The sequence below is a fragment of the Pelecanus crispus genome, chromosome 13, assembly GCF_030463565.1.
Source record: "Pelecanus crispus isolate bPelCri1 chromosome 13, bPelCri1.pri, whole genome shotgun sequence".
Lineage (NCBI taxonomy): Eukaryota > Metazoa > Chordata > Aves > Pelecaniformes > Pelecanidae > Pelecanus > Pelecanus crispus.
The window spans coordinates 2,333,212-2,360,193 of record NC_134655.1 but is presented as its reverse complement, the minus strand read 5'-3'; the positions used below and the strand labels follow the sequence as shown (position 1 = coordinate 2,360,193).

The 26,982-nt window shown below is 44.1% G+C and overlaps 1 protein-coding gene across 1 annotated transcript in view; it reads right to left on the bottom strand.

Moving 5' to 3' along the window:
• The window catches only part of LOC104027334 (vascular endothelial growth factor receptor kdr-like), a 127,423-nt gene that overhangs the window by 53,637 nt on the left and 46,804 nt on the right, over positions 1-26,982 (bottom strand). Inside the window, exons 6-12 of the mRNA XM_075720773.1 lie at positions 24,834-24,993; positions 23,253-23,389; positions 21,570-21,729; positions 20,574-20,691; positions 18,552-18,727; positions 4,458-4,608; positions 1,410-1,515 (exon numbers count right to left, since the gene is read on the bottom strand). Of these exons, the coding sequence (XP_075576888.1) occupies positions 1,410-1,515; positions 4,458-4,608; positions 18,552-18,727; positions 20,574-20,691; positions 21,570-21,729; positions 23,253-23,389; positions 24,834-24,993 (1,008 nt within the window). The remainder of the gene's footprint in view (positions 1-1,409; positions 1,516-4,457; positions 4,609-18,551; positions 18,728-20,573; positions 20,692-21,569; positions 21,730-23,252; positions 23,390-24,833; positions 24,994-26,982) is intronic.

The window sequence follows — 26,982 nt, the reverse complement described above, 5'->3', positions numbered from 1 at the left end:
CCGCGAAACTTGTCAGTCCATGCAGCAACCAGAAAGTCTCAGAAAAGGAAGAAATTTTGTAGGTACATGTCACCAACCTCCATTTTTACAAGTAATTAGTACTTTTTAGGTAGTTGTTTTACCTAAGATCTAAAATTCTTAGAGAATACATTAAAAACAGAGCTTCAGGGGCACTATGCCATCTAAATACATCCAATTTATAAATATCTTCCAGCAAGGCGAAAACTCAGGAATGAAATGCGAACACTGATTTTCTCCTTCCCAGCCCAACCTCCATGTTTTCAGAGCTCTGTTTTAGATTATGTTTAGAGCTGGAAAGTCTCCATGAGAAAGAGCAGATTGCTAAGGCACTGATCCTGCCAGATGCTGATTTAGTCTGGACCCAATCCAGAAGAGCACTTTAGCTTTGTGCTTAACTTTAAGCATGGGAGTAGCCCCAGAATTATCATATGTTTAAAGGTATACCAGGATACGAACTGCAGCATTCAGCACCTTGCAGGATTAGGCACTAAAGTATCTGGAGCACCCACCTCAAAACCTGTAGCTGCGTAACCACTCCTAAAGCCACAAACCTCTGTAAGTCCAACAAGGACTGTCTGAGCCAGACCACGGCATCTTCTCCAAGGCATAGCCAGAAGTCTGTGAATCTGGAGCAGAACAGCAGCAGCAATTTCTCAAGGATTAGCGTGGACATGTGTAAACAGTATCACCACAGGTACCCAGGAGGCATTTAACAGATAATTCATGGCTGGGATCTTTGCAGTTGATGCAGGAAGTGTGCTCCCGGTGCTGTTTGGAAGGGGAAGCAAGCTGGGAAGTGCAGAAGGAAGAAGGTCTTCCTACCTTCATTGGCTCGCTAACGTGGTTGGCAACCCAAATAGGTAAAGAAAAGTTGACAACTCCAGCCGAAACAGGCAGGTACTGCAGGCACTTACCCACTCTGAAAATGTGTACACCTCCACACTCAGCTATCTCTGGCCACCGTAGGCCTCTTGAATTACACAGCTGTTAAACTCCTGCTACTGGGAGAGTAGGCAAGGTTGGGCAGCACAAAGTGCTCTCTAAGTGCTAAGCATTTTAATGAACTTAGAGTCCTTATCAGTTGTGTGTGCTTCACAGGACCCCTCTTGCACTGAACCAGGCTTACGCTTTCTCAAGACTGAGAGGTTTTTGACCCAAAAGTCTTTGGAGAGTTTTAAACAGGGTGTGTGACATCATTGCCAGAATCCCGGCATTTATAAACAGCAGGGACTGAAAATGATCCCAGGGCTGTGGAATTTAAAGCATGCTAACAACCCACAGGAGCTTGGGAACTGCGGGGAGAGAGCTCCGTGCGAGCGCGGCATCCCCTCCGTAAAGCCCGCTGCTATTCCATGACATCATTGCTCAGATTTTCATCAGACACATACCTTTCTTTTATCCCCATGCTTCATGGTTAAGTTTTCAATGCTTCTGATCTTGTTGCCTATGAACGTGTTCTCCTGAACCACAATTTTTTGCCCATCGGGGTTGCATCTGGAGGTAGAAAAGCAAAGGTGGTGTTCAAGAACCCGACTCACTGCAGATAACCCAGGGAGGCATTATTAAAGAGAGAGAATGTCATTCTTAGACAGTAGTCTTAGGTCTTAAAAACTCCTAAAAGCTGTTGCTGCTGGAGATTGTTACCTCTTCATGAAACTACTGTGTTCCTTCATCAGAAAATTTCAAAATTATTTACAAAGCACCTTGACAGAGGTAGACAAAGATCAATATATGACCAGGAAGAAACCCCCCCAAACTTTCTGAAGATTGAAAATAGAAAATACTGGACAACTAATTAAATCGCATGAGTTTAATTTAGCTAATATGAGTTATACTCCGACTCAAAGCATCTGTGGCTTTTTAAGTACTCTTTTAGCACTTGCAGCGCATTTCAAAATTCAAAATGCCAGTCATTCAAAGCTGTGGGGAGGTGAATGTTGCTGAGCATGTTTGTCTATCTGCTTGGCTTTCCAACACGAAGTGCAGGCTGAGGGGGTAGAATGGATAACTACTGGGATAACAACAGCAGAAGGCTCCTTTAATATTGCATATTCCCCAGAAGATAACCATATCTCAGTCAGTTTTGAATTATGGGCAAAGAGCAGCCTATGTAGCACGTCACACAGAAAGGTATATCCGCCATCCAAGGCAAAAGGCTTTTCTATCTTCTTTAACTACAACCCTTGGAATAAATGAGCAGAGACACAGGCCTTCTCACGCTTAGGAGCGCGAAGGCTTCAGCAAGGCCAGAGCTCCAGGCGCCCTGGCCGAGGACTCGAGCGAGCCTTTCATTTTAAAGTTGCCAGTTCAGCTCCAGTCCAGCGTGGCTGGGTGTTAGGAACTGTGACTCCGTGACGGCAAGTTAGTGAAGTCAGTTCAGTTCCACAACTAGCTGCAATTGCACCTTGCACAAGTGATCACAGTGCACGACAGGCGAGCGTCCTCATTGCCTCCTCTGCCTCAGCAGAGGCACCGCGCTTCCCATGGCCGGTCCCTGCGGCCTCTGAGCCCACCGTAGCAGATTAGGATTATAGGAGGTAAAATGAATATAAACTTCTATAGGTGATGATCAAGGGCCGATGCTGCGGAACACTAATCCATAAATCAGCCGTGCTTTTGCCAAATCCGCACAAGACGCATGGGTAACACCCCGGGTCAAGGGAGGGTTTATAGCTCTCAAAAGAGCCTAATTAGAAGATGTCTTGAGTGACTTCCTGCAAGGCACAATTCTGACTTGAGGATGAAGGGGAAAAAACTCAAAGGAAGCAAATCACATCACAGCTATAAGGAACAATGATAGTGTTTTGGGATTCAAAGTGCACTAGTGAGGAGGGGGGAGAGAAAGAGAGAGAGAGAGGAAGTGAGACAACAGAAGGAAATGGGGTCTGTGTCATTTCCCACAGGAATCCTCCTACAGCTTCTGCTGGAAAAAGATAAGGCTGCCCCGCAGGCCAGAAGAGGTAGACACCACTCTGCAATTGTATTTAAATTGATAAGATCAGAGAGTCAGAGAGCTGGAACAAGGGTTATACGAGGTCTTTTGCCACCAGATCACTGGTTAGAATCTGGCTTAATTCGGCGGCATTCATGACCAATTCTTTCTCCCTAGACAGAAAGGTCTGGAAAGGATTTCAGGTCATCTCTGTGGCTTTCCTACAGAATGCATAACCCGTTTCCTTATTCTGCTCTTGTTGAACACCTCCAAAGCAGCAGCTTGTATGCCTTCTGCTGACCTGTGATGCCAACAGCCCGGCCTAAGCCTACAAATCTCTGCTGTTTTGTTCCTGCGGGAGCAGTGTAACTACTGAAATGAGGTAACAGGCTACTTCCCTTGTGGAGGGACACAAGGTCACGTTTTAGACCCAACGTGAGACTAGATCACCCAACATCACTGCAACTGCTGCAGCAGAGAACCTGGGAAAGGAGCTTCTCTGTGATTTTTTTTCCTTGTCTCATGACTTGCCATTCACAGCATTTGGAAAAGCATTGAAATGGTGAGAAAATAAGGAACCAGCCAGCAGTTTTCTCTCTTGCTTCCTAGACCTGCCTTCATTTTTTTATGGATGGGAAACCTGACTTCAGCCCTTTCATTGCAGGGAAGAGTTGAAGTGCAGTCAGAAATGTTACGCGTGGCTCCTGTATGTCCCCTGGGGCTACCAGGGGAAGTATTCAGGCCTCAGCCAAGACCTCTCTCTATAGGTCACTCTGCTCATAGAACAGCAGGAGCAAAGAAAACGTCTGCTTGTATAAGGCAAATCTCGAAAGGCATCGTGTGTGTTTAACTTGCCTCATTCCTCTCTGACAGCTTTTACCCCGTGACTTGCTTCTGTGTCTTCACACCTCAGGCTGCCTCCAGACTTTACCAAAGAAGGGTCCTCAGTAAGGCACGAAGGCCTGGTTACCTCTTCCAGCTTCTGCAACGCAGATGCTGCCGCAGGAGCCCATGCTCAGTGTGCACTAGTGAAGACAGCCCTTAGAAAGTGGCATAAATTCCATATGGCAGCTAAATGAAGCCAAACCTTTAGCAGGTTTGTCTGACAATAGCTCTCACAGGGGAAAAAAGTGTGTTACCTCTAGACAGAAAGCACCTATCTGTTTTTTCTTTGCCACCCATGTAGGCTGCATCCAAGAGGTGTAAGAAAAGATCTTGGTGAGTCAGAGGGGCATTGCTGGTCAAGTTAAAGAAAATTCAAGCCTGTTCCTTAGTCACTTTAAACTTATTTGACATAATTCTGATAATATAGAAGGTGCTTGTAACTCCAAGAAGATCATACGCAATTAGACGTCTGCTGGGTTCATAACCTCTGAGATCTTTAGGTGGGGAATCACTGCTTGTGATTTTTAACTCAGATAAATAAGATGTACTGGAGAGAAAAACTGACTTTAAAATACAAAACTATTTTGCAACATGCTCCCACGTAGGAATATCCACTTACAGTGTGTCTGTGAAGCTGCAGGGCTGCCACTTCCACTCGATCTTCGGGTCAGGATTCCCGCTTACGGTGCACCGGATTTTGTGTTTGCTTCTTAATTCCACCCGCTCAACCTTATCAAAATCAGTTTCCTTTTCATAGATTTTGGGTCTCTCTAAAGAAAAAAACAAAACCACCACCAACAAAATAAGGTCAAAAGAGCAAAATTACATCCATACTCATGGTCTTGTTTCCATCAAAGGTTTTGAAGCCTTTCACTGTCATCACCGGGAGATGATTTAGTGAGGGTTGCTGAAGCTGTAGGGCAATTACCAGCAATACTGAAAGTATACATTTGCAGGAACATGGCTATTAGTTGTGGCATTTCAGAAAATACATTGAAATGCTACCACATTCATCCTAATTGCTTTCAAATGTTGTCATGGACCTGCTATACTTCTGGAAAATGTATGCCATGAGACATCTATTGGTTGGGGACTGCAGGGTCAGGCTGTTAGTCTATGTACTGTGGGCAAAATAGCATTCGACTTCTGATGTCACCTCCTGAGAGGAACCTTATCAAACAGCTGCTGTTCTGCAATATTGTTGTCATTGTGCAGGTTCTCCCCAGGGTTTTGGAAAAAAAGTCTTTTTGATCTGAAAACTTTGCTTTTCTGTGTAATGTGCACTGGATGAAAGGGCGAAGAAAGCAAGGAAGAAGTGGTGGGGAGAAAACACTTGTAGAGTAATGCCAAGAAATTCTCACCAACAGCAAAACCATTAAAAATGTCACTGCATTATTCACATCTGGAGGGGTTGCAAGATCACACCCTTGGACTGGAAATCTCTCAAGAGCAAACTTGTGTGTGACACTTTCAGGGCTGCTTGTTGCCAGCAGGAAAGAAATGCTTTGTCCCATCTACTTCCAGCTCCCACGGGAACATGGAAAATCAGAAATAATGCTAAAAAATCCCCAAAGTGAACTGAACTTTTCCTAACCTCGGAGAGGGTGGGTTTGAGTTTGGGGTGAAAGCAGAGGCTCTTCCCTTATGCAAACAGCTCTGCCCATCCCTAGCCATATCTCTTTGTCTGCTTCTCATAACAGGAAATCAAACAGATTTATTGGTTGGGGTCCCTCTGTGGAACACCTCTGTGCAGCCAAGTGCGGCTGCTTTACACTGAGGGCTTTTGACAAGTTGGGAAGTGAATGTAGATTAGATTTCTATTTTTCGGGTTAACTTATTTTTTCTGCTGTCAAGGAGGCCCCAGATATGTAAATATGAGCTACTGCCCACCTCATCAATCATGAGCCCTTTCCCTCTTTTTTTAAATGGCTTTTTTTCCCTTCCAGCCCTCTACTCTTACGAGAGGACTGACCAGGCTTATCCCGTGTCTTGGTGGGATCCTCACTTTCCATTTCTCATGGCTGCCAGCTCAGACTCTGAAAGATCTTCTGACCTCATCATTGCCTGAAAATACATCAGCATTTCCTTCTCCGCCCCATGAAAGGAGCATTGGCTGTAGTTGGTTCAGCCAAATCCTAACTCCCATGCTATAGTGAAACATCAGCTGCCTTAAAGAACCTTCATTGGGTTCTGATCAACATTTCAGTTGAAACACCCAAATGATAGACCTTGCTTGGGTTTGCTCTCGTGTTGCCTTTTGCTTTTTTGATCCCCTTTGGTTGAGTCTTGTTTCCCTGTGTGCCTGCAGATGATGTTCTGTCAGGCTCCAGATATCCACTCCTCGCTCCTTTGTCCCTTCAGACAGGGAGAGGGATTGTCTCGTTGTGAAGGAGAACATGAAGAAGAGAGCAGACGGGAGAGTACTTCCGACTGTGGTTAGGGTCTCTCAAACTCACATCCTCGTCTGTAACACGGACACAGGGTTCCCTGCACCGCATCGCTCTGGGTTATGCAACGTATCGCTGACCAAGTGCTTTGAGATTTGTGAGCAATTTACAGGACAAATTATTGGGACTAATGTTGAACTTCCTTGTAAGTGGCGTCTCATTTCCCATCGGTAAATTATTTCTGATCATAAAAATAATTTTGTAAAACTCCCTGGAGAGAGAAGCAAATTTTTCATTATCTCAGATGTTTTTCTTTTCAGTCTCCAATCCTGTGTTCAGCATGTCTGGACTGACCTCAGAAGCGTGATTTTAACTTGGAGAAAGAGACTCTTAAGTTCAGTGTGAAAGGTTACTCAAGTGTTATGTGAAAGGTTGCTCAAGTGTTATGTTTTCTGGGCTGTAAGAACGAAGCTTTACATACTTGGGGAGGGAGAGACAGTATGTTTGTGTGGGTTTGTGTGTGTGAAAGACTATGGGGGGACAAGGTTTGATTACAATCTTTTAATATTAGGAGATTTTTCTGTACTCTTGGTGAAATGATGAACATGTTGACTGTCATTTAAATTATCCTTCTAAAAAAGAAATAATAATTTTAACTTGATCTAATTCAAATAAGGACATACATGAGTGACGAATGAATTCTTAATTCCACAATTACTTTACTGCATGGCACTATTAAATATTACTTGAAATGAGTCAAAATGATTCATCAATTGAAATAATTATTATTTATGAGGCTTAAGCAATTATTTTCTTAAAACTTGAGGGGCTGGCTAAAAATGTCTCCCCATCGTTTCTTTCACAGTGCCTTATAACACAGTTAGTGTGGGGTCGTAACAAATTGTGGGCATGACGCTCAGAAATTGAAGCAATTTTAATAAGTGTCTTTCTTTTTTCCCCGCAAAGGTTGTAATGGTGGTAGGTGTCATTCTGCAAATGACTCGTACTGCGGCACTGCCGCAGTGGGGAAGAGGCCCTTCCGCAATTTTGGATGTGCCTTCTTTGTGCTTGTACGGGCGTTGGCATTGTGATGTGGGATGTGGGGTACCCATGTGGGGGATATTTCTTGGGCTGAAAACTTCCCAAACCTCTGCACACTGTCACGGCTGTTTTACCTCTTACCATGCCCCCTGAAGGCAACTGAAGCTTTTCCATTCACTTTGCTCACTGCTGGGCCAAATCCTATTTGCAGCAGTTGCCTCCATCAGTGATGGAAACAAGTTAACTGGATTCTCTGGTGGGTACTGGCCTTCTAGATTTGCTCAGACTGTAACTAGAGAGTTGGCTCAGTGGCCTGGCATCTGCAGCAGTCTCACCTGCAAAAAGGCTCTCCACAGTCGCGTGATGAGGAGTTTTTAGCCTAAAGCCAGTGATTAGCTAAGGTACGCCTGGTAGGGTATTTCTCAGATAACTCCCTCCCTCCTCCAAACAGTGCTTTGCTTTCTCTTTCCCGTTTGCTTACTAAGCAGCATGGTGGATTATGCACAAACTCTTGTTTATCTTCGCTTATGCTTAGGTGTGAGGTAAGGCTTGGGATACGAATGCATTTGTAAGCACTGCCAAAATCCAAGTACATTTCTGATTGCACCTTAAATTATGCATCTGAAGTGTGGATTTCAGCAACGCACATACATTCGCATGTGTACTGCTGCTTTTAAGCATGCAAAAAAAAAAAAAAAAGCTGTCGGGAATGGAGAGCTTTAGCAGACGCTGGACTAATGGCAGTACAGAGGTTGAGTAAACAAGCAAGCTGCCTCTGCACAGCCCCTGCAGTGCACCTTGCCTCCTCCAGTGCACCTTGCCTCCTCCAGCAAGTGCAGCGCAGAGCCCTCCCTTCTCCGTCAAGCTCTGCGACTGTACTGAGAGCCTGACCTCCAGCACCCTCTGCTATCCTAACCTTGGGCTTGCTGAGCACCTTCCTAGAGAGCCTTGCCCCCAGCCAGCAGTCCTGCCTGCTACAGTAGTGCTGAACTGCAAGACAAGATCTTTAAATACACTTCGGTCCTGATGTGAAGTATCCGTCGCTGTCCCACTTCTTGCTTCCCGCTGCCCCCCGCACCGAGATCTGCCTGCTTACTTTCAGCCTCCGCCTTCCATCCCTTGGCCATTGCCTTCCCCAGGCTGAGTTTTCTCAAGCAGAAGCCAAACAAACCTTAAAAGCTTTCTCATCTCTGGCTGCATTTGGAATGCGCAATGTTCAGATGGCTTTAATTGTATTGAAATAAATGGGTTTTCGTCCTCTCTGGCTTAAAGTGTGATTGTATCCCCAACTCGCTTTGCAGAGGTGCAATTGCTGGTGTGAGAGCTGACCTGAATAACTAAAGACTTTGCTGCTCCTGCGCTGTGAAATGCAATCAAAAAGCAGTTCTGCTTACTGTAAATTTCAAATTGATCAGCATTATGTAAATCGCACCTTACTTTCTAGTGTTATCTTTAGTTTGTGGCATTAGCAGCAAATAATATGTACAAGGATGAGGGCATTAACCCTCTGGCGTTACCCCTGTTGCAAGAGACTCTTCTATCTCTAAATTCATTGTAAATGTTATGGGGTTGCACACTTGTCACCCAAAGGAGCATCCAAATATAGAGGACAGCCCATAGAAAGTTTCCCTGCCTTTTTAAGAGAAACTTTGCTTTACTTTCAGTTCAGACCCCTGACTGAACTGCTGTTTAAGTACCTTCCCCACTACCATTAAATGGGGTTTCAAAAAATCTTTTCACATTAAGCACATCATTAAAATTAACACAGAGTAGTCCAGTGAAGCATTTAGTCTCAACCTTATGTACTTTGCTGCACATGGGGCTTCATTAAAACTATTGACAGAGAGGCAACTTGTTTTCTATTTATCCTTTCTGTTTCCCAAAAGCAAAAATAATTTGCACTTTAGAGTCTTTCATCTGATGTTTGTATGATACTTAATGGAAGTATAAGCTCTGCAAGTTGAGCTAGGTGACTGTTCTGTATGGTAGATAGGAGACTCATTAATGCAAGTTTGGACTGGTCAAACAGTATGGGAAAAAGAGGATGAAATTCGTTTAGGTTGGAAAAGACTTTTAAGAACATTGAGTCCAACTGCTAACCTAGCACTGCCAAGCCCACCACTAAACCATGTCCCTAAGCACCACATCTACACATTTTTTAAATACCTCCAGGGATGGGGACTCAACCACTTCCCTGGGCAGCCTGTTCCAATGCTTGACAACCCTTTCGGTGAAGAAATTTTTCCTAATGCCCAATCTAAACCTCCCCTGGCACAACTTGAGGCCGCTTCCTCTTGTCCTATTGCTTGTTACTTGGGAGAAGAGACTGACCCCCCACTTCGCTACACCCTCCTGTCAGGGAGTTGTAGAGAGCGATCAGGTCTCCCCTCAGCCTCCTCTTCTCCAGACTAAACACCCCCAGCTCCCTCAGCTGCTCCAGCACCTCAGTGTCTCTCTGGTAGTGAGGGGCCCAAAACTGGAGACAGTAGCCAAGGTGCGGCCTCACCAGCGCCGAGTACAGGGGGACAATCACTTCCCTGTTCCTGCTGGCCACACTATTCCTGATAGAAGCCAGGATGCTGTTGGACTTCTTGGCCACCTGGGCACACTGCCAGCCCATATTCAGGCAGGACCTGCCTTTCATAAACCCATGCCAACTGGGCCTGATCGCCTGGTTGTCCCATATGTTGCACGTGATGGCTCTCAAGATGATCTGCTCCATAACCTTCCCTGGCACTGAGGTCAGGTTGACAGGCCTATAGTTCTCCAGATCCTTCTGGCCTTTCTTGTAGATGGACGTCACATTTGCTAACCTCCAGTCAAGTCGGACCTCCCTGGTTAGCCAGGACTGCCGATAAATGATCAAAAATGGCTTGGTGAGTGCTTCCACCAGCTCCCTCAGCACCTGTGGGTGGATCCCATCCAGCCCCATAGACTTGCACATGTGTCCAAGTGGTGTAGCAGGTTGCTAATCATTTCCCCTTGGATTATGGGGGCTTCATTCTGCTCCCTGCCCCTGCCTTCCAGCTCAGGGGGCTGGGTACCCCAAAAACAACTGGTCTGACTATTAAAGACTGAGGCAAAGGCGGCAGTAAGTACCTCAGCCTTTTCCTCATCCGTTGTCGCTATGTTTCCCCCCGCATCCAACAAAGGATGGAGATTCTCCTTAGACCTTTTTTTGTTGCTAATGTATTTATAGAAACATTTTTTATTGTCTTTTATGGCAGTACCCAGATTAAGTTCTAGCTGGGCTTTGGCCCTTCTATTTTTCTCCCTGCATAACCTCACAACATCCTTGTAGTCCTCCTGAGTTGCCTGCCCCTTCTCCCAAAGGTCATAAACTCTCCTTTTTTTCATGAGTTCCAGCCAAAGCTCTGTTCAGCCAGGCTGGTCTTCTTCCCTGCCGGCTTGTCTTTCAGCACATGGGGACAGCCTGCTCCTGTGCCTTTAGGATTTCCTCCTTGAAGCCTTCCTGGGCTCCTTTGCCCTTCAGGACTGCCTCCCAAGGGACTCTGTCAACCAGGCTCCTAAGCCAGCCAAAGTCTGCCCTCCAGAAGTCCAAGGTAGCAGTTCTGCTGACCTCCCTCCTTACTTCTCCAAGAATCGAAAACTCTTATCATTTTGTGATCACTCTGCCCAAGACAGCCTCCAACTGTCACGTCACCCACAAGTCCTTCTCTATTCGCAAACAACAGGTCCAGCGGGACGCCTTCCCTAGTTGGCTCCCTCACCAGCTGTGTCAGGAAGGTCTCTTCCACACACTCCAGGAACCTCCTGGACTGTTTCCTCTCTGCTGTATTGTATTTCCAGCAGACATCTGGTAAGTTGAAGTCCCCCACGAGAACAAGGGCTAGCGATTGTGAGACTTCTCCCAGCTGCTTATAGAATATTTTGTCTGCCTGTTTATCTTGGTTGGGTGGTCTGTAACAGCCTCCTACCATGATATCTGCCCTGTTGGCCTTCCTCCTGATTCTTACCCATAAACACACTCAGCTGTACTGTCACCATCGTTAAGCTCTAGACAATCAAAACACTCCCTAGCATACAGGGCTACCCCACTGCCTCTACTTCCTTGCCTGTCGCTTCTGAAGAGTTTATAGCCATCCATTGCAGCACTCCAGTTGTGTGAATCATCCCACCATGTTTCCGTGAAGGCAACTATAGCATGGTTTTCCTGCTGCGCAATGGCTTCCAGCCTCTCCTGTCTGTTGCCCATGTCTGTACCCATCGGTGTAGATGCACTTCAGCTGGGCTATTGATCCCGCCACCTTTTGGGGGGGAAGAAGCCCCAATTCCTATGTGACCTTTCTCAGGTGCTTCTGTGGCTTCTAACACATCGGTAACCCTTGCACCTTTGCTGCCGCACGGATCTCCATCCCCTACCTCCACTGAGACGGCAGACCGAAGGACCTCGCTAGCACACTGTCCCTCCAACATTGGTATTCTGCTCCCAGGCTTATCTCTAGTGAGCCTGGTTTTATCCCATTCCCCCTTCAAATCTAGTTTAAAGCTCTTTCCCCCAAAGTAAAAACACTTTGTCTGTGTTCAGTTTACAAGTGATCTCTGTGGTTTGGTTTTTTTTTTTCTTTTTTGTTAAAAGGAAAGAAAGAAAGTTAAATGACCTGAAAACAAACCTTTTGTTTCAGGCTGAACAGAACATTGTGTTTGACCCCAGCTGATTTTGTCTGGGTGGTTTTCTTTGTTTTGTTCTGTTTGCTTTTTTGTTTTATTTTGCGCAGCACTACATGCAAGCCTGCTGTGAAGTGGGTGCACAGCATTGTCCCCGTGATACCTCTGAGGAAGCAGATGCCAAGATGAAATGAGTGGCCAAAATCTCTCTGTGAGTCAATACCATGGCCAGGAATAGAACTAGGCTCACCAATTATCGGTCGCCTGCCTAATCTCTAGCACACACACCCTGCTGCTCCATTGTAACCCACTGTTATGGGCTGGGAATGCCAGCAGGGGGGGAAGCAAATGGAAGAGGAACCATGCCATTGGATACTGTATGAATAGATGTTAGGACAACTCACAAGGCACTTGACCTACCCGACAGGGAATTTTGTTGCTAAGATGGCAATGCAGCTTGGTTTTGTTTTTTCTGACCTTGTACTGTCACTTTTGCATGTATCTATCTTCACCTTGTAGGAAGAAAGCTGTCTTTTCCAGTCCTGTACTACCTTTCCCAGATCTGTCATTCAACCTTGATGCAGCCAAGCTTTGGGAAAAAAAGGGTTTTCTCTTGTCTGTCTCTCCCCATCTTATTTTTTGTGGCTAAACAGAGTTCAAAATCAAATGCGTAATGATGACCTGCTTAATTTTTAGCAGAGCGGGTAGTTTTCTAGGATTTTTGTCTCTGCCCCCTTTGCCTGCTTTTCAAAAGAGAAAAACAACAGTTAATATACCTGCAGGCTTGGCTGAGAGACAGCATGGAAACCACATGCTGCCGCTTCCCGACTTCCCCCCACCACTCTGATTTTTAAAGGGCTGTCAGAGAGAGATTGCTGCTGCAAAGACGTGAGTTGAATGCTTCAGATTTTTCTGGCAAACTCCAGCAGGCCCCCACCTTCCTCTTCCTAAAATTGCTTTGGCTACTTCCAACAAAATGAAAATAGCTCATCTGACTTTTTCATTCGGGGTTCTCCTGGGAGCGCACAGAGTCTGAGTGGAGCTTGGACTGCGGAGCTGCAAGTGTGCAGGGTTTGCATGATGTCAGTGAGAAAATTCTTCACAATTTGTTAATAATTAGTGTGCCGGAAAGGCCCACTGCAGTCTGTTTGTGCTGCTACATTTTTTCTTTTCTTTCATGTATCTTCCAGAAAAAGGTAGTTGTTTCTCTTCTGCCTGTGCCTGATAAATGAGAGTTGAAGGATAGACTGGAGCACTGTGTCTCTTTGCCCTTGCTCTTCTCAGCCGAGTGTCCTGCCCACCCAAAGCATTGGCCACAGCCATTGCTGCCAGTAGCCAGGAGGAAAGCAAAGCAATGAGCTTGGGGAGGAACACATCAGAACAGCGGTTGGATGGGGACAGACTGTGTTTTATTTGGGGGTTTCTAGTTTGCCTGGCTGGCCCAAGAGGTGGAAAATTCTATTTTCTATTTTGGCTTTTGCTGAATGGGTCATCCTCCAAGCAGGAGATGGATATGATACACAAAGGAAAACCAGTCCTGGCAGGATACTGAAGCACGCAGGCAAGGTGAAGGTAGATCATTTTATGTAGCCCTGCTTCTCATGTCTGGCTCAGTCTTTTAACCTAAACATCAGTTGGGTTGCACTAATAATCCAAAGAAATTAATGTTTCTCACAGTGCAACAGCATCCAACTTAAGAGATTTCGGTGGCCCTTCCAAGCATCAAAGACTGTGGGAGTCTTCCCTCTGTCTTCAACTGGCTTTAGTTGAGATCCATCACTCTCAGAGCTCTTTTTCTCTGAACTGGCACAGCCCAAATGTATTAACCTCATCCTGAAGGCTCATTTCCCTCTTCAGACTATTTCTGGATCTGGTTGAGGTGATGGGGTATTGTTCACATGGATCACCGCATATTTATTAACTTTTATGGAGATCACTGGGGACTCCTTTGATGTCAACTCATCCCTTGCAAGCCAAAGTAGGTCAGGCACAGAACTCCCTTTGCCTTTGATTTTAAACCAAATATGAAGAGCTGGCCTGACTACAGAGTAGGGCAACATAGGCATCATTAAGTGCTCTGGAGCTAATTCTCCCTAGTAACAAACCAAGGTATAGCCGGTCACCTCGCTGACGTAACAAGGAAGACATGGCAATGCACACGTGAATTCTCCATGCAACCCTTTTATTCCAGTCCTTGCCCAGGAGAGAGGGAATTCATAAGCAGCCTGTGAATTACCACTGCTTATGGCAGAAGCTATTTCTAGGAGTTAATCCTGCATTTCTTATAGATACAACACAAGAGCTTGGGGGATCAAGGACTCTACGAGAGAATGTAATTTCAATTGACTAGAGCAGCTGGAACTGAAAGCAATATTTGCTGGAAGAGTCTTGAGGGAGCACAGGAGAGAAACTTTGGGACAAAGAAGAAAGGCAAAGTGGTGAAGGAGGTTATTCATCCCATTTTTGAATTAACTTATGCTTCAATACAATCTTCACTCACAACGTGGTGGGCAGAGCGTGCTGACTGCCCCATAAGGGCTCAGCAAGAACCCTGATACATGCAGATGACTTGTACAAGGGTGAGAATGAAATGCAGCCTGCTTGCCCATAAATAGATTTGAGGTTTTTTTGTTTATGTTTTGTTCTGAAACTGCTTTGTACTCCAGCCCGGAATAACTCTTTTCTCCCACATTTCTCCTTCTTGGCTGGCTCAGATGTGCAGCCACCAGCTGTTTGCTAGGATTGTTCCTTCTCCTTGCTCCCTCCCCTTCAAATTCTTCAGGACATTATTTTCTTGAAGCTTTTCTCAATAAGAATTTAATCAAACAAAACAAAACCACAGCAACCCGCCGCTTCTTGGACAGTGTTTGATGTGTAAATATGTAAAGAAGGAGTGTTTTGAAAATGCAGTCAGCTACCTCCTGGGGACTCGAGTCCTACAATGAGCCAAGGTGACTCCACAAGGGAGATATGTGCTCCTGCAAGATTAAATTCCAGCTGCAGTGGGAGCACGGGTGACCAGAGGCACAGCTAAGCCACTTCTTAAAGAGGCATTTTTTGAATAGCAGCATGATTCTCTTCTCCTCCAGGCCAGGCAGCATGCTCCTTCCTGCGTATTGTCAACCAGGTCCTCGCCTCGGGCCAGCATTGCTATCAGTTCCCACCCTGCAGCTCTGGGAGTTATTTGCCCATTTTGCTCCTTCTTGTCTCTCTGGAGCTGAGACGATTGATACCTCTGCACTCTGCAGATACTCATCAGTTTTATGGCCATATCAAACTTCGGGGGGAAATAGCTCCTAATATTTTACTCATTACCATGGCATGAAATACCTTGCACATACAGCGTACGCTTTATGTCAGAACTACTGTGATTGCTACCAATTAAGTATACGGGAGGTGACTCCAAGGAAAGGCTGTGGCAGTGCTGGTCTTCCAGCAGGTCAGGAGATATGAGTGCCTGTCCTGCAGGGCTCAAGCAGATGACTTCTTAGTTCTCATCCTGCTGAAAGGGCTCTCTTCTGCTGCCATTATCACTGAGTAAAATACACCGCAAAAATTAATACAGTGCAATTTGATGAATGAGTCCTGCTGCTATTTGTACTTCGTTTGTGAACAACAATTCGCAACACTATTGACTTAAAGTCAACTTCCTTTACACCTAGTTCAAATTCACGGTGATGGGTTTGTCACAGCGCGCTGACTGCCAGTTATACTGCCTGCGATGCTCAGGAACATTAACGATGCATTATTTTGAAGAGACTCACAGGAGAGGGGGCTGTATGCTTACTTATAATTTCTTCAATGCAGTGTCCCTTTGCAGCAAAAGAAGTGACATTCAAATGACTCATTCAAAAGTCTACGTAAATAATTTTCCATCTTCTCTTTAAGAGTATAGATCTGCACTCACTCACTTTCACAGATGCAGCTCTGAAATTTAAAAGACTGGCCCTGGCTTTTGGGGAACAATGCTGTTACTCAAAAAGAAATGTCACTTCTCGGTAATAGGGAGCTCGTACATGGTTATGTACTCAGCATGAGGCTTATCGGGCGCTGAATTGCTGCAGGCTCCACCTTTTAGACATGATGCAAAACTGATGCTCCTACCACTGTGTTCACTTACAAGCCCAAGAGGATCTTTCCATCAAGTCTGCTAATCCCTGTGTTCAGATTCCAGCTTCAGTAATTGCAGACTGCCTATGGTTCTAAGCAGAGACATTAATCACCCCTCCCTGCTCAGAGGTGATTGTGTTTCAGTGGTGGGCAAGGTAATCCCTGCATAAAATGGCTAGAGAGTGTGTTTTGGTCTCTTTCTCCATGTCTAAGTGTCTGCTGAAACCCCAAGCAATTTAATCTATTCAGGTGTGATACCAGGATGTCAGTCATGATGACTGGAGATAAAGTGTCAGGTTATTTGTTGAGCAGTTAAGGGAAAAATTCAAATCTGCATTCAGTTTGGAGCTTCAGAATTTTTTTTGAAAGTAAAGCAAACGATGCCCAGATCTGAAAAAGCAGTCCCTTTCCTCTAACTGAATGCATAAGAAAAAAGGCAGTTTGCTGCTGTTGGATAAGCTTCAAGAGCAAAATTTGCCTTTTTTCGTCTCTACCCACATCCGTCTCGGCAAAATGACCCTTTCCTTGGGCTGAGTGCTTCATGTACAGCTTGCCAGGTTAGTGCTGCAGAGAAGAGCCTGGCAAAGGCAAGAGAGATTTCCTAGGTGTTTTGTGTCAGTCCTGGCTACAATCAAGGCAAATATCCTCATTGTTGGCAGCCTGTAGCTTAAAAACAATGGCACTCTTTGGCAGGTATTTTCCTTTGTTTGCTCTCATTTCTGGGAGGACTTGCTTTTACCAGAAAAGAAACACTTGCTGTTCATTTTCCTGTGCTTCACCGTGCAGCACCTTCTCCAGTGGGTAACATTCGTGCAGCTGCTGGACTTTGCAGAGTCTTGAGAAACGGTGTTTTTCCAATGAAATAATTATTCCTGATTGAAGTCTTTGATGGGCTGATCTCTCAGAAAGGCTAACAATGAGCACCATGCTAGGCATGCACCGTGTGTGAGAGACAGCAGACCACATACTTGTACATACAATAAAGATGAAAGGCTTGTGCTGTAGTTAAGAGCATGGGATGGTTTAATCCTGAAATAGCATCTTGCTGATACAAACAAGGTCTGTTTGTTTTTTATATGCCTATTTGGGGAATGGCTGCTCTGCAAGTAAACATTCTCTTTTGCATGCAAACACCAGTATTTACCTTGACAAGATAGTTTATTATCATTCTTAATTTTCTCTTCCTTTTAATGTTTCCGTTCTCTTAACAAGACAGCAAAACCATGTATGGATAAACAATCTCAAGTGAACAAATTATGGCAGCTTAACGCAGTCCTTTGAATCAGCTGAGCTGCAGTCCCTGACCATAAGCATGTTCTTAGCTCTCTCCGCTCCTAAATCACGCATTAGTTTATGTAAGGTTTAAGGTGGTTTAAGCTACCGTATCTTACTTAGCCTTTTTAATAGGCCAAATGTGCCTAAGTGAGAAGTTCTCCATTTGTTAGGCATTAGTCCTTTCTGAAAGGTGAAAGGTGAAATGAGAAAAACACAAATGCTGGAAGTTACATGGTGCAACAGTACATAAGTATACAAAACGGGACAATTGAGAGTATTTTTAGGTGTAAAGAGGATAAGGAGAAAAGAGTTCACCACAGAAAAGAAAGCAAACCTATCTCAATAACTTTATCTCACTGCCTGAGTGAACCTCGGGAAATACAAAGGGAAGCAAAGCTAACTTTTGCTGAACTCCTACTTGCCCTCATGATTCAATCTCTGTTGCCAAATTCAATGGATTAAAAGAGGCAGTGGATGTGCAGAGAGACAATGTGGCTCTGTCTTCCATTATCCCAGCAGGGGAGATTAATAAATGTGATTCCAGTATCTATTTTCCCTCTATGTCAAGTGAACCTGCTTCAGTGCACACCACAGTTTACTTCAGTATTCTCCAGATTCCCCTGAAAATGAACCTGTCTCTCAAGTGCTCCCAGCAGATAAATGACAATACATAAAATACAGACTTAGAAAATATTTCTGTAGCAGGATGATGGAGAGACATAAAAGACAGGGTAGCTTATCTAATTCCTTCCGTCAGGCCTGTTGGGACTTTTCCTGTCCCAACAGATGTTCTCCAGTGCTTTGCCCAAACTAGTTCTTAATCTCAAGGGATAAAACTTCCATCACTTCTCTTGGGAAACTGTGCCCCTAGCTCTAAGACCTCACTACTAGATATCCTCCCAAACTCCTATTAAAATTTAAGTCCTGTTAAGTTTATTCACTTGCAAGCCATTTCTGCTTCCCTCTGCAGAGACACAGAGGTGCTGCGGGCTATTTCTGAGGTGCAGTATCTCAGTGGAGAGTGACTTTAGATGACCTAGTTTCAGACTAACTCCTCATACCAGCTCTCCATTCTGTTGCTTCAATTTAATGTGGTGAAATGAGGTGGATCTTCAGTGGTTCCTAAATAAGGTGGTAATCTATGCACAGTGCTGTATCAGCTCCTGTCAGCTAAATATGGGGAAATGTCACCCATTCCTGCTGACTGGTAAAGTAGGTTCGCACAAAAAATGAGAACCCAGTAGAAGTCATTATAAATATCAAGTCCTTACCTGTCACTACCAGCTCCATGGTGAGGTTCTTATACAGGCCATATTTTGCATTGCTCAAGACGATGGTGTAGTTTCCAGCATGCTTTGGTCTCACATCTCTTATGCCCAGTCTGTACTTCATTGAATCCGGCTCATAGCAAGTATGGTTATCCTTGATCAGTTTGCCGTCCTTGTACCTGTTTTGAAAGTCCCGTCAATGCTGATCATGTGCGTGCATGCATGTTAGCCCTCAGAAAACCTGACTGTTACCCAGATTAGGGTGGGTAAAGAGTCATCCTTCGGAAACAGCACGGGGAACACAGATCTGTAATCACTGCTTGAATTGGCCATCTATTCCTTTTATCCTTCCACACTAACACTGAGTAGCACCTGCAGTGCTATGGGATGGCTTCATCCAACAAACAGGAACAAGATATTTTAATGGATACAAATGAACAGTGCCTCTTGCGTGCTCAACTACGATCAGAAACGTACATTGAGATGCCCCCAAATTATGCTGGATGTGCAATACTAAGTGCCGGAAATCATCGGTTAGCCAAAGTTTATGTGATCAGTTTTAAAACTAGATATTAATTAAGCAGAATTGTCTTTCAATATGTATACCTGACCCTTTACTGTTTCTGAAAAAGCTCGTGTCTGTGACCTGGAGAGTTTACAGTCAATAGGCAGGTCAGGGAGGAATCCACAATATTGCATCTTCACTAGCGAAGAGCAGGATAGCAGAGTCTGCATGAGCAGACTCCACTGCTAAGCTGATAAACAGATTTGGGTTATGAATATGAAATAGGCCAGAGTTTGCCACACACAGAGCTTTAGGCTTGGTGGAAGGAGAAGCTGGGGCATGTGTCCTACTGCCTGAGAATGCTGGAAACCTCCTTTGCAGTCGTTTAAACAACTGTACTGAGAGACCTCCAACATCAACAGCTGTAGCTTCGAACATGCAGGGAAGGCAGCTCTGCGGGTCCCGGGCAGCTCCACGCTGAGCCCCGAGAACAAAGCCTTGGCAGAGGAAAGGGGGACGGTCCCCACTTCAACTCACAAAAACATTTCCATCTCCTAAATAACAGCCACAATTAAAAATATCTCCTGGCAGCACTGATTGCACTGGTCTGACCGAATATGAGAGAATTTCATGTTATTTCACTGCTAAAAAAAAAGGCAGCAAACCCATCCCTGACCAATACGTTCTGCTGCCTGCCAGGCCCCCCTGCGCGGCGCTCAGCTGGCCAAGGAAAAGCGCGCTGTGCAGACGCCAGCTCACCCAAGCCACCTCCTCTGCCAGGACAGGCAAACCCATGCCAGCAGCTGTACGGGATTTCATACGGTTAAAGACGTGTAAGGTGTTGGATGGGGTTGTTAAAGACCCCCTGTAGCATGAAGCACAGAAAAAGTAGCAAGAGAGAGGACAAGGGATGAAAGGGTAAAGACAGACATGAATGTCTCCTGGAGTTGCTGACATGTTGCCCCTCCTATTAAGCTGATCCATTACAGTCCGGTGGAGTCTTTAGTTTGCTCGGGAGGATTCACTGCATTGTCTGCAAGGATCTGACATGGCTGGTGGTACAGGATTGGAGAAAATTACTTGGAAGTTATGAAGAGAAACAATTTCTCATGTTGAGGATGTGTCCTGCAGCTTTCCATTACGCACTGCCTCCTTGCAGACTGACCACAACTAATGGTGGTAAACTGGCAGCCCTCCCCAATAGCTTTCTACTTGAATCTTCCAAACAGTTCTGTGTCCAGGGTAAATGAAACCCCCATTTTTCCTGTAGGGACCTTTTCTGCATGACTGGGAGAGAAAAATAGCATAGGAAAGAGGTATGGCTTGCCCAGCTTCACAGAGCGTATGGCAGCCAAGAAGGGAGTCACATCTTAGCTGAACTGTGAGACCACAGCTATGAGCATTCCCAGCTCTCATCTCTTTTTTTATCTGTGTGGTAAGGAACAGTGAAAATCTATCCTAGACAGGAGCCCAGAAGAAGGTCACGTGTTCCTGGTTTTGCTGAAGATGATGGTACTCACCAGGTGACGTTTGGACGAGGGAAGGCGTCCACCTTTGCAGCTAGTTTCAATGACTTGTGTCCTGATGTAATCTCGTAGTAAGGCCCTTTCTTATGTGAAACCGTAATGAAAGGCTTGTCTGGAAAGAGAAATGAACAGGAGGACAAGTAATGGCAGATCTGCCACAGTACAGCGCTCACAGCTTTGAAGTGCCTTGTGTCTACCCTGGATTTTTTGCGATACAGATCTGCGGAAGCTGCAGACAGCCAAATGGAATGACAAGCTGCTACCACAGTTCCCCTGCAAGGCTCAGCCACAGCCGGGAAGGCCTGTCTCTAAATGAAGGACTTTATATTTGATGCAGACAATATGCATCTGCATTGCCCCTGGAGCAGTGCATAAAAATGCCCGAGGTATCTCTTGGCCATGTGAATGCCAGCAGGCCAGATTTTCCAGGGCATCAACAACCACGCTTGGTGCCAGCTTTTTCAAAACAGTTCAGCTCCCAGTTAATGCATATCCTCAGACATGTCTTGGGCTCTTTGAAGTTTCTTTGAAAACGTAGTGCTGGGTGCTGACTCTCTCAGAGATTGATTAGAGATGATTAATGGTTGCTTTAACTAGTTGGCATTCTTCCTAATGCCATTTGTGTATAGAATCATAGAATCACAGAATCGTTTAGGTTGGAAAAGCCGTTTAAGATCATCCAGCCCAACCATTAACCTAACACTGCCAAGGCCACCACTAAACCAATTAAGGGGAGAGTAGGATTTCATGTTTCCTGGCTTGGTGGCTGCATTATTTTTTAATGAAAGTAAAAACTAGGAATCACTAAAGTTGGAAAGGATCTCTCAGATCATCAGTCCAACCATCCACCCAACACCACCATGCCCACTAAACCATGTCCCAAAGTGCCACCTCTGCCCGTTTTTTGAACACAGATTTAATAATGTGGCATTATCCTTTAAGCTTAACAACCTTGGTTCTTGGGTATTCTGGTTTAGCCGCAGAACTTACCATACACGGTAACTGTGACGTTGGCCTCCAGCCTCGTTACGTTGAATGTTTTGCATACATACAGGCCTCCATCTTGCATGGTGACATTTTCAATTGTCAGGTTACTGACGACTTTATACACCGTGCCGCTCTGGTCTATTGTTCTTCTAGGATAAGGGTGCTGGAAGTCAGAAAAAAGGGGGTCAAAAAGCAGCATAAACTGGATTATTTTGTTCATCCTTTCAAAGTCTGCCAGTATAGAAAAGCGGTGATTCATATCAAAATTATCGTATCTCCCCATCACTGAAATAAATAATATAAAAGACAAATCAGCAGGAAGAGCTCTTGTGTGAGGTTTCATTATCGAGTCTAATAAGAGAGGGAAACAGTGGAACTGTGGTGCTTCTCTACTGAAATCTGGGCAGGCAGGTAAATAAGAGGATGCATCACAGATCAGCCCTTCTCAGGGACCAAATCCCAGGGATCTCAGTGCAAAACTGCTGTTGGCATCTCTAGGGTCAGAGTTGTGCTTTGGTTTTTTGGGTTTTTTTGTTTTTCGTTTTGGGTTTTTTGTCACAGTCAGTATTCTTCTGTCTTAAAAAACTCCTGCTTTCTAAAATAAATATATATTATGACAGAAATAGAATATGTTATGACAGCCAAGTGCCAATGCAAATCCCTGTAGAATTTTAGAAAATGTTATCACTTCTGATAGGATTTTTGATCCCAGACATTTGGCCAAGAAATTTTACATGTACAGTGTTAGAAATCTAAGGAGGGTTCATAGGAAAACAACTCTCTCCCATCATACAGGATTCAAGAAACAAAATTCAGTAACACCATATTGCTTGCACTTCTATAAATTCTATGTTATATTTTCTGTAGTTGCTTCACCAAAATGAAATCGGACATTCTTTCTTTAAGTAAACAAAATAAGTCAAAAATAATCAACTTTTAGGAATCATATTTTACACTTTTCCAAGGGGCTTAGATGCTTCTTTGAAATGTATATTTTGCTGAACTAAAAAGAAAAAAAAGCAATCACTTTAATTCTGAGTATCAAACAGAACCATGAGTAGTATCTCAGATAAATGAACTGATTTGGAAAATACCCCTTCTTCCCTCTGTTTTTCCTTTGGAGAACTGAACAGTTTTAGTACATCAAAGGAAATGCTCAGTCTCCTACATGTTTCTACTTCAAATCTGGCATTTTTATATTGCATTCCACGGAAGGCTCAAGAACCTACACTCAGAATTTAAATTTCATTCTTCGGTGGCGATTTCAGCAGATACAATTGGCTTTTGTTTCACTTCTTCCTACTTAATAAATGCCAAGATGGATGAGCAGGCTGACAACTTGCAACCTTCCTGGCTGCCTTTGAGACTTGCCACTGTGAGCCGGGATCAGCAAACAGGCCAGAAGAAATGAGACAGCCATCCTTCCCAACAAGAAACATACGCTCCTGGCTTTTCTTGCAAGAGTCTATTTAGCCCGAGATTTGCAGTTTAATTTGCAGGTTCAAGATGGTCAGATAAGTTTTAGATTCATCCAAACTAAAAATACGATCAATTGTAGGCTTACAAATGGTTGGCTATATTTCAGAATAAGTAGTCATTAAGGTTTACTCAGCCCTGTGAACAGATCTTTCTTTTGGGTAGGGGGAGACTGCATGAAAGTAGAATACTGAATTTTCATCAACTCACCCTCCCATTAGGACATTTCCATATGAGCTCAATGCGCCCGTTGATGAAGGTTTCTGCTTCGCATTCCAAAGAGAGGGTTTCTCCAACCAGCAGCTTTTTGTGATTTGCTCTCAGAGCCAGGTTCTGTGCTCTGTCCTCTGAAATGAAAAAAGCAAAGGTGTAACCACGCAGCACTCTGTGCATCAATCACATTTAAGATGGAATCTGCACTCCGATTGCCTCTCCAACACCCACTCCTTTCACAGTTTCCAAAACACCTCACCTTCTTCTGTCATTTCTGTGGAAATGCCCACACAATGGAAACATCGGGTCAGCTGTATAAATGCCTGAACATCAGCTGATCAGGCTAACTGATCCCACGTGGACACAGTAATTTATGAATATTACTTTTCTTGCATTTGCCACATTGGGCTTCAACCCTCACTCATCAGCTCTACAGCCATTCTCAGAAAAAAGTTTTCAGAAGTGACTCATCCTTTTGAGTGCCTCAACATTTGCATATCTGCAAAAGATGAAACGTGTCTCCTGCCCTCTGATGACCAGCTGCCTTTCCCTCTGATGACCGGCTACCTTTCCTTTCTGAATGGGATCCCCAAATCTTGCTCTTATATATTTATTGATGGCTTAAATACATTAACTCTGAAATAAGCCTGCATCACGTTTATGGTGCCCCATACCAAACAGACGTCTGACCACTGTACAGTAAGACATTCGAGAGTAAGGTGTTGCCTGTGTCCTTTTGGGCTAGCGAGCAATGACCTAATGGATTTTTTAGCTTTGCATTCATGATTGTAGTAAAAAATAATTGCTCCAACAATGAAGAAAAAGGGGGGGAGAGAGAGAGGTTTCCAGGACTTTTATTCGGCTGCCATACACATTTACAAGCCTGTTGTTTAAAGCTGAGTGCTAATTGTATAGAAGGATGCCGTGATCTAATGGGAATGAAGTCACAATAAACTCTCCTCTCTCAAAAATATAATACATGAGGAGAGAAAGAACATACATTGAAAACAAAGGAAAAATAAATTCTAATTGGCTTCAGCACTCAAAAATTTAATGCTCCGTTGCTTCAAATTCAGATTTTAATTCTGAGCTGAAGCTCAACTGTAAATACAAGGGAAAGGGTATGGTAAATCACCAAGAGAAACTATATAAAAAAGAAAAGATTTGCATTAGCAGGTTAATGAGATTTTTATACCATGATCTTGTGTGTTTAATGACCAGAAGCAAAAAGAAAGCTACTGTTTGGTTTGTCCTAAACCAGCAGTTGGTTTAATGTAAATATAGCTCAATCCAAGCAAACAAAGCCTTGGTGGGGTTTGAATAAAATAATCCTATTTTGTACCACCTCAACACTTGGTAGTTTTTCAAAACCAGGAGTGGATCGATTCCAAGTTCTATTGAATAGGAAAAAAAGAGAAGAATGAGTTTGCTTTTAGCGTTCCAGCTTGGACTTGCTACAGATACATACCAGTGAGATAGTATCAAATATAATTGAGGCTAACCAAGAAATAATACCCAGGAGCTTAGCTATGAAATAGAAACACTGTGGTCATTCCTTGGCGCACAGTAGTCACTCACCCAATCTCTGTGCCAGGTAATAGGAGGTGAACACACTTCCATTGACGTCTGCAGTGCATCTGAGTACTCCAGAGTAAACAAAAGAATGAGAGGGGATGACAAATCCTCTTCTTGGGTCCCACATCATCGTCTTGAAGTTCATCTCTACAGAAGAGGGATACTGAAAGAGAACAGACAGACAGGAGGCTTGTGAGACATTCCCTTTCCCCTCAAGACCGTAGAGGCAACCAGCCAGGGCTGTTCTGCTTTAGAGGCAGGGCAGATATTTGACCTTTCAGAGTGGTTGGTGGTCTCATTCCACACGTATCTTAAGCAACATCAACATAGGCAAATAGAAAAGTCCTCCCTAAGGTATGACTGTCTTTGAAATCCAAAACTTGGACATCATAACTGGAGGTTTTGATTCAGTAGCCCCAGTCCTCTCAGATCTTAGGCAAGATAGCATGGTACCCATTGCAGGTCCCATTTCCCTCATCTCTTTACTGGAAATAATTATGCCTATCTTATATGAATTTTGTAGGGTAATATTTTTGGAAGAGTTGAAGAACAAAATTTGCTTCTCCTAATGCTACATGTGGCTACCACGTGTTTTCCTGGGATCTCACAGTACTTATTAAAAATATGTGTGAACTTAGACCCCAAAAAATCAGAATTATTCATGTCACTAACTCAGCTGATGGCACTCGTCTATAAGCTATGGTCTATGGCTAGTCAGCAGATTCTCTCTGTAGCAAAGAAAGGGATGAAACACTTTCAAAGCAGCCTATTGATTTCCACTAGGCACAGAAGCAGCCTGGATGACTTAAGATGGTAAATCGTAGGATGGCAGAAATAAGGGGACTTAGTAACATAGACATCTTTTGTCTGAAATTCATAAATACTTGTAATGTTCTGAGATTCTTGAAAAAACAGTATCTATAAGTTCTGCTTATGAGGAAGAAGTGAGGATATGAAAGGCAAGTGTGGAAAATAAACTAGAGCAAAAATCCATTTAATAAGAATGAACCCTCCGCATACCCTTGGACAGCACCAATGCCAAGCAGGTTAGCTTCTGTTGGTGGGAATAATTAGTTTATTATTATTATTAACACATGGGGAAATCCTCTATTTGCTAGATGAAATGCAATTTACTTTCAAGAAATATGTGAAAGTAAGCGCAGACAAATAGCTCTGGAGTCTGTAAAAGAGCAGGTCACTGAAATTCACCCGTTGCAGCCTATTTGCAGGCAGGCGAATGGAAGCCCAGGCTGTAGGTCTGACTTTTCCAGCAGGACACAGGAAGGCTTTTTGGGACTGAGGATGTGCTGTAGGAGTGTTGAGATCACTTCTGGCTGAAAAACGAAGGGTTTGGGGAAACCTCAGTGTGCCTACCCGTTGCCACATGATAACTAACTTCTGCTTCTCCCTCCTTACCATATACTGGCTTCTCAAAGATGAGGCAAGTAAATATTCTCCTTTTCAGAGCTACCTTGTTTTAGCTTTTGGAGCTAACCAGGGGAAGAGCTGCACTCGGGACTGCAAGTGGGAATTTCCCCAATGATGTAATAGTTTCGCTCTTATTCTTGTTGTTATGCAGCATGCAATTTATTTTTCTGTCTCCAGACAAACAGTAGTCTTGTATGGCAGTGCAGTTTAAATAGGATTCAGTTCAAATAATACTCCTGTTCGAAAAAAATTTCAGCTTCAGGCTTTGAGAGCTGATGCTCGTGCCTCTCAAATGAATACACAAGTGATCAGGTTGGCATTGTTTTAGGTCGCTTGTTATTACATTTTCAGCACAGACCAAAGACGAAGGAATTATGACCGTGGGGCAGTGGCTGGTGATGTTGCTGTGGGGAAGGAGGCACAGCAAGAGAGTTGCTTTCTTTTGGAACAGCAGTTCTCTTCTGACAGTAGTAGGAAACATGGATTTCACGTAAATACTTCTGACGTAATCAAGCTGTGGCACCTCTGTTCAGAGCCATTAGGAAAATTCAGGAAAATTACAGAAGGAGATCTGAGACCGGAGGCTTAATCATGCTTTAACACCCATGAAGGTCAAAGCTGTAAGTGGCAAATGCACACTGAACCGGATCAGTGATTAAACAGATCTGACAAGACTGAAAATGCTTTTTTTTGCCCAGAATTAAAATCATGTTAGGCAAAATCA